Here is a 22,572-nt window from a genome sequence, read left to right on the forward strand (position 1 = left end):
ACATCCCTTCCAATGCAAACCACTAATTAGCCTGGGAGATAGCATGTCCTGTAATGTTATAGGGCAGATGGGAACCTGTAAATTAATGTCACATGAAAGTCTAACTATTTCCATAACTTTGCAAACTCATATGTGTTGAGGTTTGTTTTACGATGCTTGGTGGGTTTCGTTCTGTGCCTTCCCCTTTGTTTTACCACTTCTTCCTCAAAACACTCTATTTCTATACTGATTTTAGTATCATATATTCATTGTGCACAAGAACTTACTTCATTGCATCAACCACTTCCTCCCTTGTCATTTCTCTTAATATAAAGAAGCCATTCTTTAGCAAAATCATGTGAAAGGCAGAAATCAGAAGACAGAAATTCCAGTCTTTGGTCAGACGTAGGCAGCACAAGGAAAGGCTTTGGAAAGAACTGTACAAGTATTGTCTTGTAAGCCTCTGGCTGCCTTATTTCTTCTTCTTCTTCCTTTTTTTTTTTTTGTCAGAAGACATTTTCTTATTAATCACTAACAATACCCAAACATCCAAGCTGGAAAATAATACTTTACCACAAGTTTCAATCAGGTTAGCAAAGTTATAAATGCCTTCAAAGTAACTGAGGGGTAAAGATTGAAATGCCAGGCCTATTTTATAGCAACATTGCCAGATGCTTTGATAGATCCATTATAAATTCAACTCACATTATTTTAAGCTAAGATTGATATCTAGTTGCTGTTCCTTGGATACATTATTTCTTTCCTTATCTCACTGATTCTTTTCATATCATACAGTAAGAAATTTATTAGTAATGTATCAGATTTCCTGGTAAGATATGGTCCAAAAAATGCTGTTATTATATATTTTCTCTTTTTTCCATATAACCTTTTTCCTTTATCATTTTGTCAGTCTTTGCTGTTTGGGCATCTTCACTGGAGCAATGCTGGCTTCAGCTATCTGGAATAGCATATATTATAGAAAAATGGGATTGGAATTTTTTGGTGTTTCATTACAGTGTAACTGTCTGGGGAAAAACCTTTTTGTGGCACATCCTATTTGTTTTTCAATTCCCTCAGAGTCTTTTAAAGGATTAAATTCTTATGTCTGGTGTATTTTTGCTTTGGTGTAAAAGCTAATAGGATATTGAGTAAAGATTTGGATGAAAACACAAAGGAGAAAAAAAGGAATGAAAAATCAGTTATCAATGTATGAATAGTTTGAGGGTCACTTTAAGCTGAAAATAATCTGGAAGCCTCTTCTGGGAAATGTGCCTTGTGAGTATCCCCAGCTGTACCCCCACCAAGCAGGACTGTGCATGGCATCTTCAGCCTGAGAACTTTCTGTGCTCTTCCCAGCCCATTCCCATAATTGTGGCTCAGCAGAGAATACTTCCCGTCTCAAATTTTCTGGAATAACCTCTTGTTCAATCTCTAGCCAGTCTAGCAGTGTCAAAGTGATACCACTTTTTTTAAAGGTTTTTAGTAATATACTTTTTCCAAGCAGTGGGACTTGAGTTAAAGCAAGAATAGATGAGGAGCTGGGTACATAATGCTAAGGAGGGTGGGAATGCTCAGGCCAGGGACTCACACGAGTCCATAACAAAGTACATGACTGCACCAGGGGAAACTCCAGCCCAAAAGTATGTGCCCATGAATCTGCTGAACAGTTCAGTCTGTGGAGTGAAGGGCAGGAATCCCACAGGCAGCCATGAACCAACCAGCATATATTTCCAAATAAGGTTGTTGTTACAGACTCCTTAATCCAGGATCTCACAGATGCTGTATCCTCTTTTCTGGAAGAGCTAGTTTGGCAGGTGCAGCTCCTCATTATAACTGTGAAACTGATAAAAGTGCTTCTTTAAACTTTGATTTTATGTTCCATTTGAAATGTCTATTCTCTCTGCATTTGGAGGTAGCAGCTGTAGCTGGCTCTATAATTTGTTGGATGTGGCAATTCCTATATAGAAGAGGTTATGAAACATAAACAAAGTAAAGTAACTTACAGCAGCAAAGAGAGGCACTTCCAGCTTTCATAAAAAGAAGGATGTGATAAATCTGTGCCTTGGGCAGCCACTTCATGTTATCTGTGGGACAATCAATCAGGACTCCATAGAGAGATATCAAGATCTCATTTTCCTGGGGCCAAGTCAGAAGCATTTATGTGGCCATCAATGACAATTAGTCAGCTGAAAACTCCCTGCTCAACTACTTTCCTGGGGACTTTTAGGAATCTTCCCCAGCTTTGCCTACTGGAATAATTCTTTATAGCAAATATCCAGTCAGTGTTTTCAAAGACTCAAACAATACCTTTATATCATATAAAGATTAGTTTCAGCTACCAGCATTAAATACAAACTTTACGAAAGCTCAGCAGTATTTGGATTGGGTTTTTCACTGGGGCCCCTCAGAACTGAGTTTCTACAATCCTGATTCAATCCAAGAACCATTTACTCATAGCTGTTTTGTTGCTGGCTCCAGACATACTGCTCATCTGGTGGAACTCTGCTCATTGGGAGTAACAATCCACTGTCATTATTTCATTTCCTCGGATATTTAGAAAATAAAATGCAATTGTCTTATTTTAATCTAAATTTTTGCTGTAGCACTAAAACAGAAACAATAATTAAAGCCATGATTCAAAAATAAGGGTGCAAATATTTACAAATACTTATGTTTGTTTCTTTTCTTGCTCTTTGGAAGCCAGCCATGAGGAAGGACTATTAGGTGCTAGCTGGTCTTCCTTAGGTAGGAGGAAGCAAAACAGAATAGGGAGTGCTTTTAAGGAGACGTGGTGTTCAGAGCTCTGAACCTGACTTGTTTTTGCCACACACAGGTCCCACAAAAGGAAAAAATCTTCAGCATCCTAAAGAAAAACCCAAAGAAACACTCATCCAGTTTCCATGTTACAATGGCTGAAGCACAGTGTTATACAAACTGTGCTAATCATGGTTGAAATTAACCAGCAAACTGTGTTAATCACATCTGTTGAAATGCATTGAGGAACTGCCACAACAGTAGGATCTTGATGAGTGACATTTTTCATACTTATGCACATACTTTATGTGCAAGCAAGTTTTGCTAGTCATTCTGCAGGGATTAAGAAGAAAATTGGGAAAAAGGTCATAAATGCACTAATTTTGAAATGATCCTCACTTCTTGAGTGCAGAAGCATCTATACTGTACTGGCAGACAAAACAGAAATAAAACAAACCAACCATTTTTGTACTGTTGTTCAAATTTGTAAACTGTCAGTTCCTCCCATTTCACAGTGGCCAGTAGTTGACAATGTCAGCAGGGAAGTCCAGGAACCAGACAGCCCCAGCAGCTGATATTTGCTAGAGATAATATTCCCCCAACAGAGGCTTGTGCTGTGTTTGTGATCCTGTGGCCTCAGCCACTGTCAGCCAGCAGGCATCCACATTGATCCCAGAAAATGTGGTACTGACAAGAATTTGTGAGGGTGTGCTGTGACTGGGTCACTAAAGTATTCTATGTTAACAAACCTGCCAAAAAAATGCAGTGACACTAGCACATCTGGTTGCAGCATATGGGTTGAGAAAGGCCAGCTGAGGCTCTCTATCAAAATGCTATATCTCTGAAGGGACCTGTGGCCTTAGGTAGCTTTCAGACTGTGGGGTTGATTTCTACATTGTCTCTATGTACTTTAGAGCATATTTGATTCTCTAGGAGAGACTAGAAACGCTGCCAGTCACCGCCACCACTTGATCCAAACTGGAGGGTATGGGTAAAGGCTGCCATACAACTCCTTGTTCTTGAAAACGTAAGGGGTGGAAATAGTTAGTCCATCTAGATGATCATAAACAACTTTATTTCTCATATATAGCCCAAGGAAATGCAAAAATGCCTTTCTTCACCTTTGCCTTTACCAGGAAGACCAGGCTTTAGGAACCCCAGGCCTTCAAGACAAGGGCAAGTGTGGAGTAAGGAAGGCTTACCCTTGGTGGAGGAGAATCAAGCTAAGGCACATTTAAGCAAATATGCAACCATGGGAACTGATGGGAGGCACACATGGGTGCTGAGGGTGCTGGCTGATGTCACTGCAAGGCCACTGTTGATTGTCTGAAATGCCATGGAGTCTGGGAGATGTTCCTGGAGAGCAGAAGAAAGCAGATGTTACTCCCCTTGTCAAGGAGGGAAGGAGGATGATCCAAGGAGCTGGTCAGCCTCATTTTGATCCCTGGGAAGGTTACAAAGCAACTAATCCTGTAAACCATTTGCAGTGAGTATTCAGCATGTATTTTACAAAGGGGAATTCATGGTTACCCAATGTGACAGACTGCAATGAGGTGACTAACAAAGTGGGGGAGGGGAGAGCAGTGGATGCTGTTTACCTCGTCTTCAGAAAGGCTTTCAACACTGTCTCCCATAATATTCTCATAGAAAAGCTGACATAGAAAAGCTGACAAAGTGTCATAAATTATGTAGATAAATGGACAATGAGGTGCACTGGAAACTGGATGAACTACTGGGCCCATGATCAGCAACAAAAAGTTCAGTCATACAAAGTTCACTAGTGGTGTGTCCCACGTGTTGATACCGGGGCCAAATCTTCATTACTGACCTGGAAAGGGTGCACCCTCAGGAGGTTTGCAGATGATAATAACCTAAGAGGAGTGCCTGATACTCCAGATGGCCGTGCCCCAAAGGCTGGAAAAATGTAAAGAGGAATTTCAATTGTCATGGAATCAAAGAATGGTTGAGATTGGAAGGGACCTCTGGAGGTCCCCACTCACACAGGGTCACCTAGACCATGTCCAAACGGTCCATAATCCCCATTCTGTGATTCTGTAAACATCTGCTATATATTGCTATCAAGGCTGAGATGCTGGGTTCAATGGAGGCTTGGTCTGACTTAATATGCACTTACCTGCATCCCCTGAGAGAATTTTCCCTTATTTCATAATATGAACGATATGTTCTGCTAAAAGATCATTTCATCCATTCATCCTATAATAATCAGACTTTTTCCAGTTATAGATGGTCCACTGTATCTAATTATACCCTACATTATGCATAATTTAGATGCTATGAACATTGTGCTATGTTCATCTTGCTGTCTGTCAGCTTTCTGAACTTGTTCAGTAGCTGCTTTTGGAAGAGCAGGGCTATGGCTGCTCTGTGGAAGGGAAATCTGGACTCAACCTGCCACTTCAGTGCTATCAGTACCTGCTGGAAAACCAGCTGTCTGGAAAATTACATGCAGGGACATTTCAACCAAGGGCAAATAGATAACGTACATGTCAGCACTACAGTAGTAGCTGATTGGATTCTGCAGAGTCCAAGGACAGAACTGAGACTGGTGTACAGCTGTGGATCTTTGAAATCAGAGTCTAAATGAGAGTCAGTCTCAAATTTAGAATTCCTTACATGTAGCAGGTAACAACTCTGCAATGGACCAAACCACCTCTGACATTTCTGAGAAAAAAGAATCCGAAAGATTAAACATAAACAGTAAAATCATTATTGCAAGTTAGTCCTGAAAATGGCTGAAAAAGGCAATGTATGAAGGATGTTATTGAAAAGGTATCACAGGTGTGTAACAATCCTCTTACTCTTTTTGTTGCTGTTGCCCTTGTGAAGCTGTGTATCAGCATTTGATTTCCTTTAAATCTATTGTCCTCTTTATCAGATGGTCCTGATGACAACTGAATTAAAGGACTGACTGGTTCAACAGATCAATAATTGGTAGAATGTGTGTGACCCATTTTAAGTGGGGAGTATGGGTGTCCAGAATTATCTTTCTCCTCTGTACACAAAAATGCACATGCAAACTGTGTCTTCAGAAACCAACAGTAGATATAAAATAAAAGTTTAGGTGCCAAAGTTAAAGCAAAAGTTCCTCTGCATAGCAGCTCTACCCTCCTGTATATCAATTATCTTTATTGTATATAATTTGTGTCTTTATTGTATATTTAAGGTGTGCCTTATTCTAAGGGCTGTATTCTGACAGACTGTCTGCAAAAGTATTTTCACAGATCACAGTAGGAACATTTGTGGGGTGAAAAATTTTACAGCTTTAAATTTATTTGGGTACTGAATTGCTGCTAGTTTCAAAGGAAGTACCAAAATAGCTAAAATGTTCTAGACCTAAGGCATTACTCAACATAATATTAAATCTTTGAAATTTGTGCCCTGAACTCATTTGCTGATATCTATTACTCTGCCAGAAAAAAAAAGGTGGAAAGTGGCACTTGCAAATGATATACTATTTTGGTCTTGTGCATAAAGAAGACATGAATCTTTGTCAAAACCAGAACAATTTCAAAACTGTAGTGTGTCTGACTCATTGAGGGAGGGTATAGGAAAACAATTACTCATGTGAGATTTTGTACTACTGTCTGTCTTGGTTCCCCACCAAAGTCAAGAGACACACAGCACTGTGAAGGACCTTCAAGCGCTTTACAGGAGTGCCTGTAAGTAACACTTTAAGGTTAATATCAAGCAACTTTGGACAGTAATCATTAACTGAGCTAGCTGTTCTAAGGTAAAAGGACTTGCTTTAAGTTAACTGTTGTCACTGATTGGAGAGTCCATTCCTAAAGTTTGTGAAACAATTTACTCCTAAACTCTCCCAAAAGTATGCATAGAGTTATTCTGTTTAGGAGAAGGGACTATGTAATCTCATATGTTCCCTTCCATCCCTCACACTGGAATTTTCTGTGCTTTGCAGAGTTGTTATTGGCAATAGGCAAACTGCCATTTGGATTTCCCAAACTCTGCCTCCATTCCTTCCCATGCTTTACGGGAAGAATATGTCTGTAGGTTTGTTGCATCACAGCTTCCTAACACAGCCCATAGAGTTATGAGAAAATTTGATTTTTTGTTCTATGGGCCTTCCATAGCTGTCCATATTCTATGGCTGCCCACACTTCCTGCGTCCTTCTCCAAGTGCCCAGCTTTGTCAAATACAACCTATGCTGGCAATGAGGAAACACAGGGAGAGGTTCATTTTCCCTGGCTTTGGATAGCTCTGTCTGAGTAACCCAGACACTTTTCACAGTTGAGCTAACTTCCCACAGGATGCAATCCAACTTCTGTGAGGGTGTAATTCTAAAACAGGTCTGAAGTAATGGCTAACTGCCCTTTTCTCTTTATTGACATATAGACAGCTCAGGTGTGGATATCACAGAAGCACAGGAGACTTGGGCTGGAAGAACCCATTTTAAAGATCATCTAGTCCAACCTCCAGTGCTATAGACATCTCAGATGACATTTAATCAATTTGTGGCATCCTAAAAAACTTGTAATATTTTGCAGTGTTCAGAATTATTCCAAGCTATCTATTTTCAATACAAGAAGAAAAAGAGATCTCAATCAGTTGCTATTTTTGCTTGCTTTTGCTTGTGTATAAATTGTTATATTTGCATTGCTGCGTTTAGTATTTCAGGTTCCTATGTGCACATATATGATTAGATATTTAGTCATCCCTCCTGTTTAATGTGCTTAGTACCATTTACCTTCCTTCCTAATGCAGTTAAAAGCAAATAATGTGAACATGAGAAATGATTATGGTGCCAATGAAGCCTTGGGGATAGCTGCAGTAAGGTTGCTGGATTTTTGTTTAGGCTTTTATTTCTCTGTTGAATGCCCTGCATTGACCAAAGGAAATAAAGTGGGACACCCTCCTGTATTTTTCTTTTACTATGCCATAGTTCAGCACTGGATTTTTTGACAGTATACAAAAAAGAGAAGTAATTTTCTTACATTTCAATGTAACTGATGCAGGCTAGAAAAGAAGGCTCCTGAAACTGCCAAAAAAGGAAATATTTTTTTTTTATATTCTTATTGTGTGCTTTCTCTTCTTTAATTCCTGTATAAAATCCCGACAGGATTTATGAGGCAAAGATCACTATGTAGCTGAAGCAAGGCAAAGATCACTGTGAAGCTGGGCATCAATGGGATGTGTTTCCCATTTAACCTAATGTTTCTCTTAATAAGTCCTTGTTTTTTTGTGTAAGTATCCTGCACACTATTCTGGGCAAAGGGCCTGCCAAACTTCCATACTCCTCCTGAGATCAGCCCAAACAACAGTGCTGTGCAGAGAAAGTTGTATCTGACTTGGTGTGAAGGTGCAAAAACCGGGTGGTACTATTCAGTCCTAACTCAGTGGCACTTGTAGTCCCCAGGCTTTGCCTGACTTAGGTCTGTAACAAAATAGAAAGTAGAATTAGAGATCTGACTCCTTTTGTCATGCTTTGCCAAGTCAGCTGTGTCTCTGTTAAAAAAACCCCCTAATTATTTAGTAAATCCCATTCTTTTACTCACTATATATTTTTCAGGTATACCTGCTTCTTCCATTATATTAAAAGTTGGCAAGGTGTTTGCATCGGTGACTAATCCATATACTAGAAATGTAGACCTGCTGCTCACCTCTAAGCAAGCAATAGCCTGAGTAGAGAAGGTTTCAGAAACACTCTGCAAATATTTAGAGTTTCAATCTATTGCAGTTGGACTAGATGACTCTTGATGCTATGTACTTATCTTCTGCTTACTCAAATCTGTAGCCATATCTGAAATATCACAAGCAGGATCTTAAGAATGCTTTTAAATTTTTCTCATTTATTTTAAAATGAAACTAGAAAAATACCTTTTAAATATGTTGCATTAAATTCAGTACATCACAAGCCTTAAGAACTGTGGCCCAACCTCCTTGCCAGAGAAGCTCCTTTGGAGAATTTGTTTTTATAATCACTCCTGCCAGCACACCATATGGTAGAAGAATATCATGCTTCCAGACCTGAGTAAAAATTTCCAGAGAGGAAAACTAAAGCATAGAGAGCTTCCCCTTGGACCCAACTAAGAAATTAGTTACAGAGGCAGAATTAGAGCACAAGAGTTTCCAGCTCTCCTCTGTGGGAGTTTCTCATCACTAGAAACTATGGTGGAAAGAAATTGGCAGTTAAGAGCAAGAAAATCCTTTCCAAGAATAATTCTTTCCTTATGCTACATAAATAATGGTAGCAGCCCCCACCTTAGTTCATGTTACAGGACAGAAGAAAAAATACTTTGCTTCAGACTGCAATTGAAATGAAGGTTTTGCTCTTGTCAGCCTCCTGTTAAAATACCTAACTGCACCTAACACTCTCAGGAAAGCTTTTGTGATTTATGTTTTTAAGAGGAATCATTCTAGAAAGCTTTCAAGGTTTACTATTTCTTTAAGCTCTGAATTAGCCTCTTTAGTGGTGCCAAAAATTTATTTCTATCTCTAAGCCAGAGTATTATTCCTTTCCCAAGCATTCACAGCTGTTTAAGAGCCTGATGATATAAAAACGTTTGGCTTCCAAACATTTTTTTTTTAGATTTAGAGTTTTTTTTTCCTTTGAGTGATTCTCCTGTACTCAATGCTGAACATCTATGTCTGTTGCTGATGCATTATGAGGGGAAAACTGAGGTGTCAGACAAGCAACATAAAAGCACACTGTGAGCCTGACTCTTACCCTGGAAAAGTCTGAGCTTAGAGATGGGCTCTGGAGGGGGCGGAAATGCTCCCTTTGCAACCTTTGCAACCTTCAGTGACCATGGAGAGACACCTGAGCATTCATGCCACAGGCTCCAAAATTCACTGTCCCTACAATGCCTTTACTGCCTTAAAGCTCTGGATTCATGCAGGTTAGGGACAAACCTACCAGGTATGTTCTGAGTACTGCAGGATGTCATGTAACAGCATTGAATCTGCCCAGAAAAGGAGACGTCTAGATTATTTTCAAGTTCTGTCCATATTTTACAAGTCTCCAGCCTCCCAGTTCAGAAGTACTTTTGCTAAATCTAAGGATGCAGTCATGCCAAAATCACATATTGCAACCATTTACTGAATGCTTATAAGCATTTACACAAATTCACCATACCCATACATGAAAACACTCAAAACCATGCAAAAACTGTGCCCGACATCAGCTGTGAAATTGGTGCTGCTAAAGAAATTCAAAATGTGTTATTTTCTCACACGGATGCAAGTGTGAAGCTAGATAAATGCTAGTCTTTTTGCATTTTATTTTGTTAAGGCTCCTTAAATCAAGAACAAAATGCTAGATGTATTCTCTGTGCAGAGCAATTTTTCTTAGATATACAAAGAAGTTGTGGTGGCACATACCATTTAACAATCTGATCACAGAATTACAGGATTTGATGACAAGGTTTGCTGGCTGTTAGGCCTGGTTCTGCTTGATTTCAGGATCATAAACATCTCCTTTTTGACTTTGGTTCCTAAAAACCTCTTTTAGTAGAAAGAAGAGAAAGCAGACCATCCACATAAGCAGAAGGGTAGCTCTGCTTATGGCAGAGCTAGAGCCAGGTGGCTCGTGCTGACTCTCCTCCCCATTTCACTTGCAGCACCTTCCCAAACATGGCGACTTCTACTTGCTTCTGGGGCATTGATCAACTAATTTTGCACCTCTGAAGGAACTGTTAATTGCTCTTACATGCCATTTACAGCTGAATTCACTTAGGCCCTGGAGGGAAGCAATTATCTCAGCCTTCCCAGGCCCTGTGATAGTGCCAAGAATTAAGCCCACCCTGAGAGCTTACTGCCCACTGTTTGCCTGTGCTGAAGTGGTTAAACACAGAAAACACTCAGCATTTTTCAAGATAGTCCTCAACACTGTAAAGGAGCAGGCCCAAGTAAGGCCAAGGAAAAGCAGCACATCAGTCCAAGAAAGTCCCAGCTGGGGATGGATGCTCACTCCCATCATGCTCAGCTCCTGTTGCATGCAAAGGAGATAATGACACAACTAATAACTAATTATAACGAGAAGAAGGGGGAAATGGTGCAGTGAATGCTAGCAGGATTCATAAAGTCTGATGCTAATAAAATACAGTATGTGTACAAAATTATAGTTTAGTTCCTGGCTACCTGCTGTGTTCAAGCTAAGCAAAAGACAAAGTAATATCTTCAGGATGTATTTTATAAAGACAACTATTCCCTATTTAAGATAAACTTACCACTGTTTATTTTATTTAATTAGTATCACATTTGTTCTAGTATGTTAAAAGGCTAATATGCATATAAATTGACCTTGCATCTTTGGACAAATTGCACTATAAATATTATATTGTAAAAGAAGAAGGGAAGAAATGAGCACTGAACTATCTCCCATCAAGCTGAAATGAATCACAGAAATACTCTGTAATTTACATACTGGGCATGCTGGTAGGCAGGAGAGATGGTGACAAGCACAAGCTATTAGGGTTAAAAGGGTTAAACACAAACTTGCAGAATGGTAAGGTTGGAAGGGACCACAGTGAGTCATCTGGTCCAACCTCCCTGCCCAAGCAGGATCATCCCAGAGCACATGGCACAGGAGTGCATCCAGATGGTTCTAGAGTATCTCCAGTGAGGAAGATTCCACAGCTTCTCTGGCAGCCTGCTCCAGTGCCCAGTCACCCTCACAGTTATGAGAGACTGGAATGATTGATGTTTCGAGACATTTTGGGGTGCATGTGTGTGGGGGAAGGGGCAGGTCGAGCCTTGCCCTGGTGAGGCAGTGCCCTGCCCTACACTCCCCGCCTCTAGAACCTGTATCCCAGCCTGGCAGTGGCTGCCAATCACTGGCACACTGGAGGCAGTGTTCCACACCCCACCCCTGGAGCCCTTTACTCAGCTCCTAGGTGGCCAAATAACTGGAAGTCCCACCTGAAGGAAGAGCCCAGGAATGCTAAGGAGTGTTGAAAGCGGAACATGAGGCAAGCACATCTTGGAATTTCTATCAGCTGAACACACTGGAACCCAGAAGTGGATGTGTTTCCTTTTCTATGCATTTTCTGTCTTTCTCTCTGTTTCTAGTTCTTCCTTCTTAGAAATTTTGAGTAACTTAACATGGAACAGGCTTAGAGTTTGCCAAGTTAATGCTTTGAGAAGGGTTTTATGTTGATTGAATGCTGCACTAAATCTTTTGCCAAAGTTCTCTGATTTTCTAAAGTTGACAGTAAAGTATTTTAGTTGTTTTTGACCTCTTGAGAATATCTTGTCTGTATTGGTCCTGTGTGTCTTGCTCAGAGTACATGAACAACTGTAAGCCCTTTTAAGATCCATGTCGAGCAAGGTTTTTGGGGACCATACAACAGTAAAGAAGTTTTTCCTCAAGATCAGGTGGAACTTCCTGTGCATCAGTTTCTGCCCATTGGGTCTTCTCCTGTTGCTGACACCACTGAGAAGAGCCTGGTTTCCTCCTCTTGGCACCTTCTCTTCAGATATTTGTATACATTTATGAGATTCCCCTCTCAGTCATCTCTTCTCAAAGCTAAACAGCTCAACTCTCTCAGCCTGTCCTCCTAAGAGAGATGCTCCAGTTCCCTCATCATCTTCATAGCCCTTCACTGAGCCTGTTTCAGGAGCTCCATGTCTCTCTTGCACTGAGAAGCCCAGAACTGGATGCAGAACTCCAGATGTGCCTCATCAGGGCTGAGCAGAGGTGCAGGATCACCTCCCTCAACCTGCTGGCAGTGCTCTTCCTAATGCACCCCAAGATTCTGTTGGCCTTCTTGGGCATGAGGGCACTGCTGGCTCATGGACAGCTTGTCATATATGGATTTGTAGGTGTGCTATCCCAGGAGAGAACCAAAGAAGGAATGGTGCCTCTGAGGCACACTTTCTTTGCTCTGTACTAACCTACCTCCAGCTGAAGAAGCTGTGCTTCACTCTCCATCCCTGGGGAGTGTGCACATGCTGCTTTAGCAGCTCCTTCCTCCCTGGAAGCTGCTCTGACTGCTCTCCACAGATTGAGCCATGCTCTTCTTCATGGGGGTACCAATATGAAGTTTCCATGCTCCTCTCTTTCCCTTCTTGGTGCCTACAAGGCAATGCTAGTGTCTGAGGGGAGCAGTGGGTGCTACAGGAGGCTGGTGTCTCTGTTATACATACACCCACACCCACACACCCACATGTACATGTGAACCACTATCTCTACACAGCTAATGGGAAATCAAAGTGGGCAAAACATAAAAGGACAAAAGATAGAAATCCTTTTAGTCACCTCTTCAATATTTATATCTGCAACATTGAGGACAAATATTTTGGTCTCGTGTGGCAGTTCAGCCCCATATGAGTCAGACCTGCATATCTTGCAGTGTGAAAAGGTATTGGACAGCCAGTTAAAAACACATCATTGTCAGTAGTGTGACCCTGTAAATAACAGTGTTTTTCTTTTCCTTTCCTTTTAGTTTGAGCCATTTCAGTGTCAGCAACAATCAGAAGAAAATGCCAACTTGCATCTCAATAGCTCGGAATGCATGGGAAATTTTTATATCTGAAAGGAAGCCTGGCTGGAAGTATCAGATACAGCTTTTTGCAGTTTGCTCTGCAGTTGGCTTCCTCTCCAGCTTTCTTTTTTTCCTTAGCATGCACTTCTCTTTGGCACACCATTCTTTGGGGCCCTTACTGATTTCTGGATTCATCTGGATTTTGCTTTCTATCATGCTCTTCTGTTTCAAGCACCTGCGCTGTTTTAGTGTTCTGTTCCTCCTTTCCTGTGGACTGAGAAATGGCAGGGATGCTCTTATAACCGCTGGAACTGGTGTTGTGGTGGCCAGCAACATACAAAATATTTTTCACAATCTAAAGGTTCTGGCAGACAGTATAACCTGTCATTTAAAGCATGAGCAATTTGCCTTGATAAAATATTATGTTGAGGCAATAAAATGGATTTATGAGGCAGCCAAGCTTCCTGCTGAACTACCTATAGTGGTCCTAAAGCATGAATTCACACCATCTTATTCAATTTCAGATGGTGCATTAAAACAAGAGCTAAACGAGACAGAGCAAGAAATCCAGAGAATGGCTAACCAGCTATCTTTTATGTTGACTATATTGCCCTATATAGGTCAGAAAGTATTGCCTATAGTTGGGGTTTTTCTAGTTTCCTTTGTAACTGGCCTCTTTATCAAAAAATTTGTGGGTTCTCATAGCACCAAATTTAAGAATACTTATATCACAAAACAGTTCATTGCATTTGATGAGCACCAAAAGCAACAGCAAAGACCCTGTCTTCTGCCACTTAACAGAAAAGAGAGAAAAGATTATGTGACAATCCCATCTTTCTTCTTCACAAGAAAGGACAGGAAAAAAATGCTGTGTTCTTTTCTCCCTATAATTATTCATCTTTGCCTCTGGCTTCTGTTTGCTGCAGTAGACTCTTTGTTTTATTTGTTAATTATTTCTGTGAACAAATATCTCCAAGAAGTACCGGACCTAGACATTCAACTCAGTCTCTTTCAGAATGTAAGTACTTATCAGTACCATATATTTCTTAGTTTAGCATTGAAAAATTTCCCTTCATCTTCAGCATGTTCTTTCCTGGAATATCATTCATTTCAAAAAGGGCCATTGCCTCTACAGATACATATGTTGGATGGAACCAGACAGTTCTTTCCAGAGCATTGTAATATTTCTAGAGAATGGTAAATTTTAGAAGAAGGGCTTTCATTATTCCAGATATATATATATATGAAGGAAACTGGAAGCTTAAAGTTGACAACTCACAAAACAGATATTTGTGAAGCACTACTTTTATAGTCAAAAGTCACTGTGACATTAATGTAAGAGATGCCTGCCTTTCTTTAACTGAGTAGTGTGAGGAGCTCATCCGTTGGATGCATGGGCGTGTACACACGAAATAGTAACTTGTCGCCAAAAGCTCCTGGTTCCTCTAGCAGGAGCCGCAGCAGCAGCATAGAGAACTACAGATTAACTAGGTTGGAAGATAAGTCTGGAGGCCATCAAGACCAACCTCATGCTCAAAACAAGGTTGGATGAACAACTGGCTAGAGCATGCTGCTAGTAACACCAAGGTTGTGGGTTTGAGGCTGTGGGCAATTCACTTGGCAGTTGGACTTGATGGTCCTTGTGGGTCCCTTCCAACTCAGAATATTCTGTGATTCTGTGGCAAACTTCAGAGACAGATGAGATTGCTCAGGACCTTGTCCGAATACACTTAAAGGTGGAGATTTCACCTTTGCTGCAAAGTAAAGCGGCCCAATTTGATAGCTCAAGAATTATTCATACCAACTAAGTCAAGCAAGGACAGCAGGAGGCCAGCATGGGTGAGCAAGGAGCTCCTGAAAAAAGCATAGACTAGGTGAAAGAAGGGACAGCAGTCCCAGGAGGAATGTAGATACACTGATTGTATAAGGATGGAGACAGGAAAGCCAAAGCCCACCTGGAGCTGAATCAAGTAAGGCAGGTGATAGGCAGCACAAAGGGCTTCTACAGGTCCATAAGCAGCAAACAAAAGACATGGGGAAATGTAGGTCCACTGTGAAAAGCAGGAGGGGTCCTGGTGGCAACAAAGGACACAGAAAGCCCAAGGTACTGAATAGCATCTTCAGCTGTGCCTTTCCTAGGAAGACCATCCCTTAGGAATCACAGGCCTTTGAGACAACGGCAAGTGTGGAGTAAGGAAGACTTACCCTTGGTGGAGGAGAATCAAGCTAAGGCACATTTAAGCAAATGTGCAACCATGGGAACTGATGGGAGGCATGCATGGACAATCCAGGGACCTACAGTCTGGTCATTCTCGCCTTTATCCCTGGGAAGATGACAGAGGATATAATAATGGAAGTCATTTTTGTACATGTGAAGGCCAGGAAATCTATTAGGAGTATTAAGCATGGATTTATAAAGGCTAAATCATACTTGACCAATCTAAGAGTTTTCTGTGATACAAACGCTGGGTTGCTGGATGAAGGGAGAACAGTGGATGCTGACTGTGCGTTTATTAAGGTTTCCAATGCTGGAACGCTGGAACACAGCATCTTCATCAACAATCTGATAAAGTGTGGGCTACATAAATGGAGAATGATGTGAACAGAAAATTGACTGAACTCCTGGACTCAAAAAGTTCTGACTTGTGGTACAAACCAATTTCTGATGTCCCCCAGGAGTAGACACTGGAACCTATATTATTTAACCTCTTCATTAATGACCTGCAAAGACAAACAGATTGTAGCCACACAAGCCTGCAGACAATATAGAACTTGGAACAGGTCTGAAATACCAATGGATTGTGCTATCAGTCAGAAGGTCTTGAAATGGCTAGAAAACTGGCCCGAGAGGAACCTCACAATGTTCAGCAAAGGAACGTGCCGTGTCTTGCAGTCCTTGAAGAGAAACAACTCCATGCATGTTACATGTTGGGAGCTGACTGGGAGGTGGCCTTGAGAGCTGGACACCAAGTTGACCACAAGCCTGCAATGTGCCCTTATGGCAAAGAAAGTGCTAATCTGGGCTGCATTAAGCAAAGCATTGCCAGTAAGCTGTAGGATGTGATCCTTCCTCTCTGCTTAGCACTGCTGAGACCCACTAGAAGGGCATATACTGGAGTAAGGAGCCAAGGAAAGGGTCAGGAAGATGATTAAGGGACTGATGCACTGTCACGTGAGAAGAGGTGGGGGCTGTTCAGGCTGAAGGAGAGATGATTCAGAGGGATCTTACAAGTGCGTGTAAATAAGTGATGGGGAGTGGGTGTAACAAAAGGAGCCAGACACAGGAAAAATTTCTTCAATGAAAGGGTTGCCAAGAACTGGAAGGGACTGCCCAGGGAAGTAATGGAGTAACCATCCCTAGAATTATTCAAGAAACAACTCAATGATTTAGTTGTTACAGTGTTGTTTGGTCAACGACTGGACTCCATGATCTTGGAGGTAGGTCTTTTCCAACCTTAATGGTTCTATGATTCTGTGACTTCTCAGTGGTGCACAGTGCAGGGAGAAGAGACAATTAGGACAAACTGAAGGAAACACATTTTTTGTTTAATCTTCAGGTGATCAAATAATAGAACAAGTTTCTGAGACAGGTTGTGGGGTCCCCATCCCTGGAGATACTAAGAACCCAACTGATCGCGACCCTAATCAACCTGTTGTAGTAGCCTCACTATTTGCTGCGTACTGTTGTGTTTGGTTTTGCCTGTGTTTCTATCCTTTGTACCTCGAGGGCAGCCTCTTACCATGACCTGCCTTGGGCATGACCCAAGTCAGGGCAAAGGAGCTTAGTTCCACTACCTATGGACAGAAGTCCTGAGCCTGACCATGCCTGGCTGATTCATGGTTCCTGTACTACGAATTTTCTCTATGTGCATTGTTCACTCACATGGAAAGCTGGTTGACTCCTTCAAAACAGAAAACTATGCCATCATCAGATTGTTTCTAGTTCCCCAAGGAAAGCTAATTACATTAAAATGTAAAATTTAATCTCAACAGATTTGTTATATCAAGCCTCAGGGCTGCTGATCTCAGGGAGTCTGGAAGCCGGGTGAGCAGGACAGACTCAGAGACTTGAGATGCTTATTAATTAGCAGGAACAATAAAGTTCTTCATGCACTAGTACCCCTGTTTCATACTGAGTTCCTAATTAAGATTTTCCTTGCCTATACATCAGTTCAGCTTAGGGATAAAATATCCTGAGATAGTCTGGAACAGGATAATGTCAAGGAAAGGCTGACAGGCTGAAAATGGGTAGCATGCTTTGGAAACTTGGTTTCTCCAACAAACACCTAACAGAAGTGCCTGGCCTCTGTAAGGTGATTAGAAAATCCACAAGGAAGAGCTTATTATTCCTCTGACATGATCAGAAAAGGGACTGGGTTATTCAGTGTCTCCACAGTGTTCCTACACATAGAACAGAAAGTTGCCTGCCACTATGGTCCCAGCAGCATGTCTAATTTACCGCTTTCATTAAACGTTTCGGTCCACAAGCAGTGAAAGACATCAGCTAAGCAAAGGCACCTACAAGAGGAGGACAGGCAGCCTCGTTTGTGTGACAACCTTTGGTCAGAGCATTGCCTGGGCTGGTGCCTGGATGCAGAGAAGGGATGGGGCTTAGTGCCATGTGGGCATGGCTGGATTGCTGTTCTATACCACCCACAACATCACTGCAGGTGTGGTTTCAGGGTGAAGAAAGGGTGAGCACCCCTGGATGTGCAACTTTTTTTGCTTCCCTCTCTCCTTCGGGAAGGTTGTCAGGATCAGTCCTGCCCCTGCCTACCCTGTCCTTTGCTGCCCACCGCCTTCCTGTTCGTCTGAGACTTGACTCAGGCATATGGTGCTGAAAAACAGTGCTGGTGTGGGAGGCAGCTGCAGCGAACAGAGTGGTGGAGGTGAGCCTGAGCCCAGCCAAGTCTGAGCTGAGCCAAAAGGAGCCGAGGGAAGCTGGGTGGAGCAGTAAATAGTGGCAGGGCTGGTACTGGAAGCAACTGCACAGAGCTGAATCCAGCGTTCAAAGCGGTGGCGTGGTGCGACACAGACAGTCTTGCTTTCAGGAGTTTGTCTGTTACTGTTTTCTGCTAGCTCAGGCGTGGGGACAGGGACAGTGCTGTGGTGAGTGCCTGTCACCTTGTCTTTGTCTGGGGAAAGCCATGTGGTGGCAGGCATGGGAAGAGCCACCATCTGGAGGCCACATGGATGTGACCTATGGGGAGCATCCACCATCTTGTCGTTGTCCCAGGGCACCATGGAACTAAACTGAGGTGGTGAATACCTTTCATGGGTAAACCACCTTCTCTTTTTATATACTTTTGTTATTAACATTGCTGCTGTTACTGTGCATCTCTTATTCCATTGCTTGTTGCTTTCAGTAACTTATCGCAACCCATAGTCTCTGCCTTTGTTCCTCTCTTACCAGAAGGGGAGAGGCTTATTTGGAGTTTGACTTCTGGCTGGTGTTAAACCACTATGGTGTGGAAGCACTGCTGATCATGTGCTGAGACAAAACCAAAGGGACAGACACCCTGATCTGCAGTTTTACTCTCAATGAAGGACCCTCCAACAGGGCATCTGAGGAGAGTCATAGGAGTGGAAAAATATTAAACCATTATAACCAGATTAGCCAAATATTTCCCCAACAGAGCCACTGAGAAGGTAGTTCTTAATGGTCCAAAATGCTGGACATCGTCCCAAGAGAAGTCATGAAAATACAGTCCAAAACATTTATAAATAGCCAATAAATATATTGTTTTGAGCATAACATATATAGACACTGGATGGCCTAGATGATTTAGGGTCCTTTGTAAATCTGAATGTCCAGTGGGAGAAATATTAAGAAAGGAGGGAGTCAGTATTATAACCAATGCCTTTTTTTCACCTTTTCTTGTGCAGAAGAATGAGAAAAGCTATATCATTTCTATGAAAGAGCATATTGCAAAGACTGATTCTTTCAAGATCCCTTTGTTTAAGCATAACTGCATCCCTCATCCAGAGCTCTCTCTCTCCATGACATGGATCCAGCTTGGAGTTATCATCTTCTTCTTAATCATTTTTGGGTTATTCTCTGGCCTCCTGACCCAACTTAAAATACTCGTGTCAGCTTCCTTTTATCCTGACACTGAGATAAAACGGATACATTATTTGCATGCAAAATTACTCAAAAAAAGAGGAAAGCTACAAGAGAAAACTGGGAAGAACATGTTTGCAAGAACGGTAAGCCATTAGCTCTGGGGAAAAAAAACCAAATCTTCTCACTGGGTGGTAGCCAGATCCGGGAAATACTTAAACACTTGTTAACTTCAATTATGTGCTAATAGGCTTCCCCCTATGCTCAGGAGCCAGAGACAAATTACCTAATGGTAAGATTAGAACATCTAATTGTTTTGTTCTGTACTTCAACACACATGCCTCAGACATGACATTGGTATGCTCAAAAGACTATGTGCTGGCAAGAAAATACTTCCCCGATTCAGAGTCCTCCATAGAAGAAGCTTTGTTGTCATGAACATATGAAAAGCACTTATAGTATTCCTGCAATCTAGACAGCAAGTGCTAGGCAGTAAGAGCAGCCTTAAATGTTGAGAAAGATGTTCCAATATTGCTTAGCAAAATGGAAGGTGATACATTTCTGTTTTAAAACACAGTGTGACTGTAAATACCATTAAGAAACAGAACTTTTTGCTTGCTAAAACATCCTGTACGTATATATATACACATATACATATACATACACAAATGGAAATAACTAACACACATGTATATATCTAAGGCAAATCCAGATAGATAGCAGCAGACACATACAGTTTGTTTAAGTTTGGGTTTTTTACAGCCTTCAATGACTGTACAGGCTATTAGTGTCTGGGTGAGCTTAACTCAGTAATACTACCATATAGATCATATTTCTGTCTTTTCAGGTCAACTTTTGGTTTCCAATACTCAAGGCAAGAGAGGCAGTGAGGAAGAAAGAAAGGAGTGTAGCAGAATGACAGCATGATGTGAAAAAGACCAAGTGAATCTTTGGATATGACTGAGATGCTTTAGTTCCACCTGTGTTTTGTGCCATCTTTCCTATGGAATGTCAATTCTAAAATATAAAAATTTCAAACTCAAAGGGTGAGCAGCAGTATTTTGGAAAACATGCCATTGTGGATAGTGTGCAGTTCAGCACAGATTGCCCTGGACTGCATTAATAATTGTTTTTCAACTTGGGGTCTGCATTATCTGAGAAACTTGAGAAAATCATGGATGATCTGTTCTTCTGTCTAAAAGCAATAAAACAGTTTGGAGCTTTTAGGACTACAGAACAAACCTCTTTGGGTTCAGCTAACAGAGGATGTAATGGCAGCAGCAGGTTTGTCTTCATGTTTGCCAGACACTGAAGATAGAAGACAGAGCAGAGGCTGTCCCTTGCCTTCTGGGATGCAGTTTAGATATTTCTACACGTTTTTATCTATTGCTTAAGCCTCAAGCCCTTCAGCCTGGATCTCTGTCATCCCTAGCTCCTAGTCTCTTACCTAGTCTCCCACCCGAATTCCTTACTTGGTCTTAGTCTCCCACTTCCATGTATCTATAGAATGTACCACTAGCACAGATTGTACCATGCCTTTGATAATCATGAGAGAGGTCATGTAACAGGTAGAAGTGAGAATGCTCACGAGAGCTAGAATAGAGAGGAATCAGGTGCTGTGGGTTCCAACAAGGTGTCTTTAAAGGGTGGGGCATATACACAGAGGTGAACAATGTTTCAAATCTTGCAGACTGAGGAACCTTGCAGAAGAGACAAAAATGGGCTTAAATATGTTGCATAAGCACAACTGCTCTCAATGAAACAAAATTGAGCCAATACTGAAGTGCTTCACCCATTCAACCAACACTGGTGATGTGACCTTCATATGATACAAGAACAAATGCAAAATGCCTAAAGACATAGGAATGACTGATGTAGCTTTAGAGATTTAATGTAGAGCTAAAAAATGTGCCTAACGGCAGTATATTTCTGATTTTCAGCCACAGCCAACTTCCTTTTTTAGGCTGGATAATAGGAAATTCTGCTCTCTTCCTCTATAATAAATGCATGGTTTCAGGACAGCCATTGATCAATGTCTCTGTTATCTGAATGAATTAAGACTTAAAACTCTACGATAGCAAGTGTCAGAAGTTATTTTCTGCCTAAATCACTGAAAAACACAAAGACTTCTTTTCTTTGGGCCTTACAAAGTCTCACTTCTCCATGGAGGCAGGTGGTTCAGGTTCCTGGTGTGACAACAATTTGTCTCTGGAAAATGGTGCTGGATTAAAGTCATGCATGATTGAGGGTTGTGCTGAATGTCTCTGAGAGGCCTGACTGTGTCCTTTTTGCTGAAGTGGGACACCCCTGAATAGTAGCAGAATGTCAGCTTGTATTTTAGGTGTTACTGTCAAGCACCAGTAGCAAGAAGCATTCTGGTGAGAGAGAAGCAATTAGAAGGTTGCTCTAAATTTGGACTCACAGAACAGAACAGCTATCCAGGTACTATTGATAAGAAGATACACTCTTGTTACCATTGCACATGAAAGGGGAAGAGCTACATGTCATTAAGAGCTGAACATTTTTGGCAGCGTTCTGACTAATTGCTGGCAGGAGTTGTATGTGCTCCTTTCAATCCCAAAGGACAAGCTGGTGACAAGCCCAAATATGGGGGCAAGTCTGGTTGACAAAACATCACCACCTGCTTCACTTGTCATCAGGAGGAAAACTGTGGTTTGGAGTTTCTCGCCATTCCTGTTTGATGGTATTGCCACTCAGAATACCTTTTCTCTCTGTTGTTCTGCAAGGAGCAAGCAAAAGCTTTGGAGCCCATGGAAATGGTTCATCAAAAGGACTCAGATGTGTGTCAGTCGTTGGGAGAGATGCCTAAATCTGTTAGAACTTTGAGTTCTGGAGTAGAGTCTCAGGCCAATGCCATACCTGCACTTTAGGAAATTCAGCCAATGTTGAATGTGGACGCTCCCACTGCTATCTGTCAGGACAATTAAGTATTGCTTAGTTTGCCCTTCAAACTGGTAAAAGACAATCCTTCTTGGGTAAATAATTGTAATTCCGTACAACATGTTCAGTTCTGGTAAATATTTTACCTAGATGCTTGACCACACTACTAGTGACAGAAGACATGGAAAAGCCTGAGGTATTTCTTTATCTTGGTCTTTACAGGTAAGACTGATCTTTAGCCATACCAGACTGCTCAGACCTGAAGGAAAGGCTGGAGCAAGGAAGACTTACCCTTAATGGTTAGAGAGCACTCAAACACACAGGAGCACTCAAACACCACAAGACATGATGGGAGGTATCCATGGGTATAGAGGGTTGATGTCACTGAGAGGCGTCTCAGTTTTTTTGTAGAAGGT

The 22,572-nt window shown here is 41.5% G+C and overlaps 1 protein-coding gene and 1 long non-coding RNA gene across 3 annotated transcripts; one reads left to right on the top strand and one right to left on the bottom strand.

Annotated features, from left to right (window-relative positions):
- Positions 1-930: 930 nt before the first annotated feature.
- LOC138105393 (uncharacterized) lies at positions 931-10,312 on the bottom strand. Of its 2 annotated transcripts, XR_011148452.1 has the most exons (4): positions 10,091-10,312; positions 4,562-4,647; positions 3,936-4,089; positions 931-2,842 (listed from the first exon to the last, which is right to left on the bottom strand). It is a non-coding gene; the product is annotated as an uncharacterized lncRNA (long non-coding RNA). The 2 variants fall into 2 exon arrangements; XR_011148453.1 differs by lacking the exon at positions 4,562-4,647.
- DCSTAMP (dendrocyte expressed seven transmembrane protein) lies at positions 6,343-20,299 on the top strand. The gene is made up of 4 exons (XM_069005333.1): positions 6,343-6,413; positions 13,156-14,212; positions 19,081-19,401; positions 20,103-20,299. Exons 2-4 carry the CDS (start codon positions 13,193-13,195, stop codon positions 20,172-20,174), a joined length of 1,413 nt encoding a protein of 470 aa, XP_068861434.1. The 5' UTR covers positions 6,343-6,413; positions 13,156-13,192; the 3' UTR covers positions 20,175-20,299.
- The last annotated feature ends 2,273 nt before the right edge of the window (positions 20,300-22,572 follow it).

This window comes from Aphelocoma coerulescens, chromosome 2, assembly GCF_041296385.1.
Source record: "Aphelocoma coerulescens isolate FSJ_1873_10779 chromosome 2, UR_Acoe_1.0, whole genome shotgun sequence".
Lineage (NCBI taxonomy): Eukaryota > Metazoa > Chordata > Aves > Passeriformes > Corvidae > Aphelocoma > Aphelocoma coerulescens.